This window comes from Borostomias antarcticus, assembly GCF_949987555.1.
Source record: "Borostomias antarcticus genome assembly, chromosome: 3".
Taxonomy (NCBI): domain Eukaryota; kingdom Metazoa; phylum Chordata; class Actinopteri; order Stomiiformes; family Stomiidae; genus Borostomias; species Borostomias antarcticus.
This window is the reverse complement of record NC_140236.1, coordinates 8947662-8957788: the sequence shown is the minus strand read 5'-3', so window position 1 is coordinate 8957788 and position 10127 is coordinate 8947662. Positions and strand designations below refer to the sequence as shown.

General features: G+C 47.7%; 1 protein-coding gene across 1 annotated transcript; it reads right to left on the bottom strand.

The window, feature by feature from the left end:
- Positions 1–6637: 6637 nt before the first annotated feature.
- phlda3 (pleckstrin homology-like domain, family A, member 3) lies at positions 6638–7060 on the bottom strand (the record flags this gene model as incomplete). Its single annotated transcript, XM_084461737.1, has 1 exon — positions 6638–7060. The coding sequence occupies one exon, from the start codon at positions 7058–7060 to the stop codon at positions 6638–6640; it is 423 nt and encodes a 140-aa protein (XP_084317863.1).
- Positions 7061–10127: the final 3067 nt, after the last annotated feature.

Sequence of the window (10127 nt, the reverse complement as noted above, 5' to 3'; positions counted from 1 at the left end):
TTTTTGGAAATAAAACCCACAGACTAACTTGATAGTACACACAGGTTCCTTACCAGGTGCAGGAGAAGAAGAGGGCTGGGCTGATGGACAGAGCAGGGGGAGAGAGGGAAAGATGAACAGATCAGAGAGGGGGTGACGGAGGGATGAGTACCCCTCTATTTAACCACACCTCCTATTGTGTCCCTCTGTTGTTACTGGAGACTATTATTAGAGCTCTATTTTCACCGCATCCCTTTTTCTCTCTCTTTTTCTCTCTCTCTCTCTCTTTGTCTCTCTCTCTCTCTCTCTCTCTCTCTCTCTCTCTCTCTCTCTTCTTCTCTTCAGAGACAGATACACACAAACTGTTACACATCACCAACCTATGTTTCTGGCTCAATACCATAGGTAGGTTCAGTTGCTTTTCTTAACCTTAAGGTCTAGGCCTGGCGTTGGAGCTGGGACTAGTACTAGGGGCTGGGCCTAAGCCTGGGGCTGGGTCTAGGTCTAGGCCTGGGGCTGGGTCTAGGTCTAGGCCTGGCGTTGGAGCTGGGTCTAGTACTAGGGGCTGGGCCGTAGCCTGGGGCTGGGTCTAGGTCTAGGCCTGGGGCTGGGTCTAGGTCTAGGCCTGGCGTTGGAGCTGGGTCTAGTACTAAGGGCCGGGTCTAGGTCTGTGGTTGGGGCTGGGTCTAGGGTTAGGGCTGGGACTGGGGCTAGCGGAGGACTGAGTCTGGAGCTTGTGTTGGAGGGGGACGTAGACATGTGTGTGCCAGACCAGATCGTTTACTGTGTGGGCTGCACCTGTCTTGTGTTAATGACAGGGTCCTCTATGTTGCTGCCTTCAAACATTCTGTAACTCTCTCCCCTAAACCTCTGATACTATTTATCGCGCGCGCACACACACACACACACACACACACACACACACACACACACACACACACACACACACACACACACACACACACACACACACACACACACACACACACACACACACACACACACACACACAGCTATTTATTTGGCCTTTCAGCACAGAGACATTTTAATGAAATTCTTCCGGACTCAGGAAGATCAAAATGCCTGAGATGAAGCAGAGCTGAGCAGCGTTTCTCCCTGAAGGATCTGATGGTCATTAGGACGGCCGGCTCTCGGCAGAGGCCAGGGAATGTGTGGGTGGACCGGGTTCAGACACGGAGGGGGTGAAGGGACACCAGTACCGTTCGGATCACTTTACAGTCGAATGAATCCATCCATCCGAGTGTAATCATCGCAGCTAAAGGCTTTGTTGTGCAGCAGATGTCAACACTTGAGCTAGTGTTGACGTCTCTCTCTCTCTCTCTCTCTCTCTCTAGTTCTTTCTCTCTTCCTGTCTCCTTTCTGTATGTACCATCCCTGTACCCGGTATGGACCCTCTTTCTTAGAGGTCTGACGTGCTCCATATCTCTCCGTCTCTCTCTGTCTCTTGCTGTCTCCCTGTCTTTCTATCTCTGTCTCTCTCCCTCTCTCTCTTCCTCTCTCTGTCTTTTTCTCTCTCTCCCTCTCTCTCTCTCTTTCTCTCTGTGTGTGTGTCTCTCTCTCTCTCTCTCTCTCTCTCTCTCTCTCTCTCTCTCTCTCAATTTCTCTACTGACCCTGAGGTTTGAGCACCTCTGTGTGTCCGTGACCACAATGTCACAGAGACGTCAGGAGAACATTGTGGGAACGTTGTGAGATTGTCACATATACATGAGACTAATTAATCCACAGATGTAAGAATGACCACTGCCCTCCAACACAGTCGGCTGGCCCAGTCAGAGAGAGAGAGAGAGAGAGAGAGAGAGAGGGGAGGGGGGGTTGGGGGGGAAGAGAGGTATGTGGTATTTCATAGTTATGATTTGTGTTTTATGTGGCAGGGTGTTTGTGTGTGTTGGGGGGGGGGGGGGGGGGGGGGGGGGGTAGTTGGCGAGAGTGTGGGGAAAATAAATGACCAGAGGCAGTAGCTGGCCCAGCAACTTATGCACACACACACACACACACTCAGAGCAGATGTAAACACAACATCTTAGATGCTGGCCCTGAGCAGGTATCTTCTGAGAGTAGGGGGTCATTCCCTCATGCCAACCTGCCAACACCCAGGATTGATGACTGTTAGGTCCCATGTTGTCTGTAGGCCTATATTGTGTGTTTGTATGCATCATGCTTTTCCCCTCTGCCTGCCCAGGCATTGGCCAGCCCTCCTGCCCATCACCGTTTGCTGCCATGTCGCTCATTGTCGGTCCTGTCTGCTCCCGACCAATCTTGTTGACCAATTAGAGGGGCGTGCGTCTATATTTAAACCTCCACGCTCCCTCTGTGTGTTAGGTAGAAACGTCTTTTGTTAGTTAGTCCACGCTGTCTTTGTGTCCACGTCCATTCTGTTTGTAGCTGTTCCTGTTTAGTTTATGATAGTCCTGTCGTGTGGGTTTTGTTTGTTGCCTGTTACCTGATAGTTAGCCCAGGGGAGGGTAAGCTAGGCCAGATGCCCATGGGCATACACCAACACGTAGGTAAATATCTGTCTAAATACACCAGGTTCATTTCCCAAGCCGGTCCTTTTGTATTTTGGGGTTTTAGACTAGGATGGGACAGAATACAGCTAGTTAGGACGTTGATTGGATATTTTGTAGACAGATAGGGATAGGGTATTAGGTTGTGACAGGGGATTAGGCTAGTTTGTGGGGGTTATTTTTCTTTGTTTCCTTTGCCTCCGTTCTGGAGTCCTCCCCTTAGAGTTAAACAGGTCTGTTTTTGTCTCGTGTGTTTGGTGTTGGTTGTTTTTGGCACTGCACTTCTTCACGAAAATAAACCCAGTTGTGGTTCATGCACCTTTATCCAGTCGTCGGTCTACTGTTATATTCAAGACATGGTTTCCGTTTAGCCTGCCTACAGGCGCTGCATGTTGCGATATTCCTTCCTCTATACCCCTAGACATTACATTCAGGGAGGGTCGTAACAATGAGGGTGAGAGGGCAACACTCATTGAGAGAATTAGGAGACTGACCTCTAGTGGCCATCACCTCATGAAGCTGGCAACACACGCACAGGAACACATACACACAGTGGCCCCCCAAACTTGTCAAGTGTTGGAGGAATGTACCTGTTTGGTGCGAGACTTTGTGTCTGTGTCTCTTTGACCCTTTCCATAGGCAAACACTAGAGGGCTGGGTCTAGGTCTACTTCCTGGATCATGACCAGTCTACTCATTCAAGAGGAGTAGGGCTAGGTCTACTTCCTAGACCGGGACCAACCTTACTCATTCTAGAGCAGTAAGGATAGGTCTACTATCTGGACCGGGACCAGTCTACTCATTCTATAGGGGTAGGGCTACTTTCTGGACCAGGACCAGTCTACTTATTCTAGAGGAGTAGGGCTAGGTCTACTGCCTGGATCGGGACCAGACTCATTCTAGAGTGTTGGATTAATTTCTTGTTCTCTGGTTACTTTCTTACCAATCATTATAACAGGTCGTTTCAAACTATCTTCACTGAATATTACTCCATGTTGGCAGAGCACACACACACACACACACAAATACTCATACTGTAGATACACAAATAGACGGCTGTCACTGTTCCCATGACGTCAGTGGGCAAAGAGGGCATGCGGGGGGCTTTCCTGGCACGACACGCCTGGCCAAAGTGCGCGTGTCTGTATCTCACAACACAGTATTTGTGCATGGTTGACCATATTCATTATTTTTGTACGACTAACCATCTAAGGTAAAGACTTGAGGTGTGTGTATGTGTGTGTGTGTGTGCTTGAGATTGCTGAGAGAGAGCAGACTTGGGGTGGGGGTCATTCCTCCTGAAGTGATGTTTGGACAGAGCATTCCAAGGAGTGCTGTTAGACCACACACACCCCAGGCCTACACACACACACATACACACACACACACCCTCAAAAGCACACTCTCTCACTCACACACGCATGCACTCTCTCTCTCTCTCTCTCACACACACACTCACGACCGCAGTGCGTCCAGTCCTGACCAGGGGTGTCAGTGCTGACTCATGCAGAGTGACTGAGGTTGGGGTTTTCCACCCACGCTCTCCCTGGAGCCCCAGAGCACAATCACCCCTTTATTCCAGCAGAGAGCTGGGGCTCTGCCCAGGACCTCAGCCACACACACTCACACACACATGCACACGAGCATCCACCTCCATGTTCTCGTCAGAGTTTCTGTGTGTGTGTGTGTATGTATTGTGTTTTGGCTTACAGCTTCAGCGGTAGGGTTTATGACATTAGATCACTGACCATGGAGGCACATGACACATACTGTACACGCACACACACACACACACACACACAATCTGTCACTAATTAGAGTCTCCTGATTTAGCCGTTTTCCACGTGGGCATGTTTGTTCATTCATTCAATTTTTATTTAAGATTCTCGGAAGAAACCATTGCGACTGACCTTCGTTCACAATGATGCCGAGATACAACAAAGATCGACAAACCAAATAGATTAAAATAAGTTAAATAGATAAAATATCTACCTTTGTAAATAAAATCATGCTACTGTTGTGTGTGCGTGTGTGTGTATTCTTGCCTCAGGACTCATCTTAGCGCATTCAAGTGCTAAACAGAAGCGTCATTAGAACAGCAGAAGCAGCCACAGCTGGTGAGCAGAGCGAAGTAGCTTCTGTGAATGTAGGACTACAATTCCCAGTCAGACTCTTACAATTATGACTAGCTAACTGCCTCTGTGTTTGTGTATGTGTGTGTGTGTGGGGGGGGGGGGTCCCTAACTGCAGGTTACCAGCCATGCGTCCCAAAGAATTGCTTAAGCGAGTAGGGGTGTGTGTGTTCATGCAGTAGGTGGTCTATCCCATCTACAGGCTTCGCTACCATTTTTTCGTAATTATCGTTGAGCCAGCCTTGGCGTGTGTGATTATGTGTGTATTTTTCCAGTAGAAGTTGCCCATTATGAAGGTCACACCACAACAGGAAACAGCTGAGATCACCAGAGCAGTCTGGAGTTGCTTTCATGCTCAGGACGGAGACTACTGCAGAGTATACTGTATTATCAAAGACAGATCAACACAACAAGGCTTCTGGACACAGGGTTGGCCTAGCTGAAGGCAACAGAACACCATCTCCACTGGCTGTTTTAAGACTTCCTACAAAGATGAACTCCAGAATGGATTATCAGACATATATTCACTGTTGAGGGCAAAAATAACAATCTTCTCTGGCTGTTTTAAGACTATAATGATGAACACACTAGCCTACACGATATACTACAACCAGAAACATATTTCCTGTTGAGGACAAAAACAGCAATGACCATTGACACGTCATTAGTACAGGACTATGACTCTATCCTGTGGCTTCATCAAACTGACAAAATACCGGTCTTGAAGTTTATGGTGGATGAGGTGTCTTCCTCGTTAACCACGGCCGGGTTCAGAGAGCAATTGTTTGAAACATCAAGGCACTAACAGTCGCTAGAAAACAATACAAAACATCAGTCTGACTTCACCCCGTTCGGGCGTCCGTACGTTGATGGAGAGACTATGCTCTCAGAAGTGGAAATCAATCATTTGTGACAGGCTCTCCATATGCAACGTTTCCTTTGAAAGAGAAAGTCCTGGTTTCACAGACACACAGCTGGCCGGCGGCGTCTGTGCTCCTCTCCCCCCTCCTCTCTGCCGTCTAAATCAACCTTCAGTCCAGAGCAGAAGGCAGGAACACTAGAGTCAATAATGAACTTCTTCGGTCCAGAGCAGGAGACAGGAACGCTAGAGCCAGTTAGAACTTCCTTCAGTCCCTAAGACAAACTGATGGTCATATCCGCTGTTCCTTATTGGGGCAGCCATCATGGTGGTGGGTCCTCTCCCTCTCTCTCCCTCCTCTGATTGGCTGGCTTTCAGGAAGTAGGTATCCTAGAGGGCATAGAGATGGCGTATGATTGGACAAGTTCTATTCCTCACAGTTTTTGCAATTAATGAAGACGGCCATTTTTAATTACAGCTGTGCTGACAGCGGCGCCTGAATGAGCCCTGTGGGTCGGAAGTGGCCCTGGTGACAGCAGAGTTAATTTTGGACACTTGATTCCTCAAGCACTCTTAAGGAAATGTCCCCTCGCATTCCTGTGTCGTGCGCTCATAGAGCACATGCGCACACAAACACATGTGCGCACACACACAAACACATGCACGCACACACACACACACACACAAACACATGCATGCACACACACACACACGCACACACACACACTGAAGGTGTGGAGGACTGTAAAGCAGGACTGTAAAAGTGTTAAGAAATGTCTAGGGGTGTGTATGTGTGTGTGTGCCTGTGGGTGAGGGGGGGGGGGCTATAACTGTAGGCTGACTGTAGAAATTTGATTCATGGGAGATGAAGTGAAGAAGGGGTGTGAGAGGGTTTCAAAATACTTTTGGCGAGGGAGAGACGGATGAGATTACAACCTCAGACAGGGAGTCAGGGGGAAATGATTTAGTCGGAAGAACTAAGAAGCGAAAAAGAGTCTAGGGCCAGAGAGGGCTTTGAGAAAACAATTCCTGGAGTTATGACGCCTCCCCCAGGGCTGACGCTGTGTAAAAAGGAGCCACACATGATGAACACAAATATACACAAATACTATGCCTCGGGTACCTACTCTGGGCAGCAAAGTCTAGAGCACCTCGTCCTCCCCGCTGCTCCCCAGATGCGACGTCGTCGACAGGTGCCGGTTGCGACCGGTCTGAACGGCTTGCAGGTTCTTGTAGCGCACGAGCGCCAGGGCGATCTCCGCGTTCCACGGCGTGCCATCCTGCGGGCACCGAAAGTCAATCTCCTTTCCCGTCCCCATGACTACGGTGAAGTACACCAGCCCCCGCTTGTATTCCACGCAGTCCACCGTGGCCATGCGCTCGAAAGGGAGCTCCTTGGCTTTGGACCCGAACCCGGAGCTTTGCGCGCCGCTGCCGCCTTTGAAGTTGTGCAGGCGCAGGCCCTCGTCCGTCAGAACGCAGCGCTTCTTCTTCCAGAGCTGCAGGAGCCCGCTGCTTCGCTTCTCCAGCAGCCCGTCTCTCATCACCTTACCCGGGCAGGACATGGCCACTCGTGGCAGACAGATGGGAGAGTTATAGGAGCTGGAGGCAGTCCAGTGTCGCGTCGCGTTTCCTTCAGATTAAAAAGTCAGCCGTCGTTCCCTCTCTGTATACTAGCCTACTTCATCTTGGTAGCCTACTGTCTAAAAAAAAAACAGGCTACCGTGTAGACTGTGTGGACCACTGCCTTTGGAGAACAGATACAGGCTAACTCACCTAATTTGCAGTTAAATCTTTCAATCCACTATTGTTGAATGAAAGAGGTACAAATATCATATAATGTAAGATAATATATTGTTCAAAATAGTCCAAAAACTGATTGCGCTCCGCTGTTAATTTGACTGCTCGTCTGTCGTCGGGATATGTTCGTACTTGCCCGGCTGGGGAACTTCTCCAAGGGGAGCCCACTTCAGCACTCCGCCTCCTACAAGTGACGTTGGCAGATCTGCTCCTATGTTTATCGCTTTCTCGCGCGCGCGCGCGTGTGTTCGTGCGTGCGCGTGTGTATTTGGAAATGTGCGTGTGTGTAGGCGCGCGCGTACGTGCCCATGTTTCATTCATGCAGCTGTCGTTCGTTTCGTTCATTCACAAAGAGGCGAGAGTGAAAACCGGTAACAAAGGATGTCGGAAGCCAACTTCGAAGGTCAGGTTTCTGGAGGCTTTGTCGCAGAACGTGGCAGTAATTAATATGATGGCAGAGTTGGTATTATTGTTACCCGTACTTGGACCATTCCCTTCACTTCATCCTCACATCTTCTTCCAAGTCTACCGTACTGCCTGGTGGCTGAGCTAATGATTTCTCGTCTTGGATTCGCTTCCTGATGGAGATGGGTTTTTTTAAGGGAATGTTGGCACTTCGTTACAATGAGGAGTCAAATCAGCTTTAGATATCAACTTTATTTGATGTTTAAGCAACCAATATTATCTTATGTTTCTATGCATGTAAAACACAATAAAATCTGATTGATGAGAAACAAAGCAGATAAACACTTTATTAGGAAAAGCTTTTTTCGGCCTGGATCCTGTGCTATTACATACAAATCATATGATACCATATCTACATTTTTTTCTCTCCGTTACAAGGAGTCAAATCAGCTTTAGATAGATAGTTCAATCAACTTTATTTATTTGCTGTTTAAGCAAACATCTTTCTATGCATGTAAAACAAAATAATATCTGATTCTCATTCACTATTAGGAAAAATTACATTTTCTTAGCCTGAATCCTGTGGTAAGCTATTACATATAAACGGAGGTGGAATTTTAACCATTTCAACTGAGTTACACCAACAAAATGCAATAATGCACGGAGCCCTGTGCTCTCTGAGCACCCTATTGTGTTAGTGCACCTGTTTCACCAAACTATCTCCTCACCATACAGACAGTATAGCAGTAAACAGCACACTGTAACATCTTGTCATGAACAGAGTTCAGTAGTAGAGTTCTTCCTCAGCTCTTCAGAGTGACTGTTATCCATACGGTTGGAATGTGAGAGGGAGGAAAGGTGGTGAAAGTGTGTGTGCGTGTGTGTGTGGTTGTGTGTGTGTGTGTGTGTGTGTGTGTGTGTGTGCTCATATGTTTCATGTATGAAGCTTCTCCCCCAGCCTACCGTACACAGTGTGCCATTCTCTCTCCTATCATAGTTTTAGTTTTCTTAGACAAAACCATTATGTTCAGGTGAAAAGGGCTCACATATCGTGCCAAACACAGAGCCATGACCTGTTCCTGCAGGTGTTCTCAGGCAGTGTTTCTGGCATCTGATACTGATATGTTGTTTCCGGTTGTAGGCGGCACGGTGTCACAACACGTCCCGTGTTTGGAAATGCTGCTTAATTCATTGACCATGTTGTGGAGACTGCCGGAGGTACTGTAGACTACTGTATGGTGTGACAGGTCAAGCTGAAGTAGTCTGTAGACTGTATAGGAGTGTCCCCTGTTCCAGTGATTCCTCATCTGTTTGCATGGTGCATATTTGGCATAGTCGCAATGCTGGAATGTGTGATGTGTCATCCCAGTGTTATGGTTGGAATGACAGAACATTTGGAGGGTTTCTGGGAAGTTTTGGTCACGCGTGCATGTTATTCTGTCTCCATAGACTTCAGTGTTGTGATTTATTCCATTGAATGAAGTTGTGATCTTCGAAAAAACAGATGTATTTGATGGAGTGCATGGCCTGTGTGTTCATGAGCACCAAAACGCTCAGAAGAGGCCTGGGTTAAAGAAGAAAGAGGGACAAGGTGAGGCAGTAGGAAGCCCAGTTAGAGAGACTAAACTAGGAAGTAGGTATCCCTGTATAGACTACACTAGGAGGTAGCTATCCCAGTAGAGACTAAACTAGGAGGTAGGTATCCCAGTAGAGACTACACTAGGAGGTAGGTATCCCTGTAGACTACACTAGGAGGTAGGTATCCCAGTGGTTAAAAAGACTAAACTAGGAGGTAGGTATCCCAGTAGAGACTACACTAGGATGTATCCTAGTAGAGACTACACTAGGAGGTAGGTATCTCAGTAGAGACTACACTAGGAGTTAGGTATCTCAGTAGAGACTACACTAGGAGGTAGGTATCTCAGTAGAGACTACACTAGGAGGTAGGTATCCCAGTAGAGACTACACTAGGTGTTAGGTATCTCAGTAGAGACTACACTAGGAGGTAGGTATCCCAGTAGAGACTACACTAGGAGTTAGGTATCTCAGTAGAGACTACACTAGGAGGTAGGTATCCCAGTAGAGACTACACTAAGAGGTAGGTATCCCAGTAGAGACTAAACTAGGAGGCAGGTCTGTCGTTGCCTACCGTTGTTCCTTTGAGCAAGGTAACTTAACCCCAACACTAACTCATAAACATTGATAAATGTGTCTGCTAAAAGGACAAAATTGAAACAAACAAGTTTGGATTGATGGAGAGACTGGACTGATGTTACACTAAGGTGAACATAATATTTATGTTCATGTTTTTATTCTTTCCTGGGTGTTGCTCTTCCATGGCATCACACTGCCCTCTAGTGTTCTCCCGAGAGAGAGAGAGAGAGAGAGAGCGAGAGAGAGAGAGAGAGAGCATGGTGTAGCCACAGA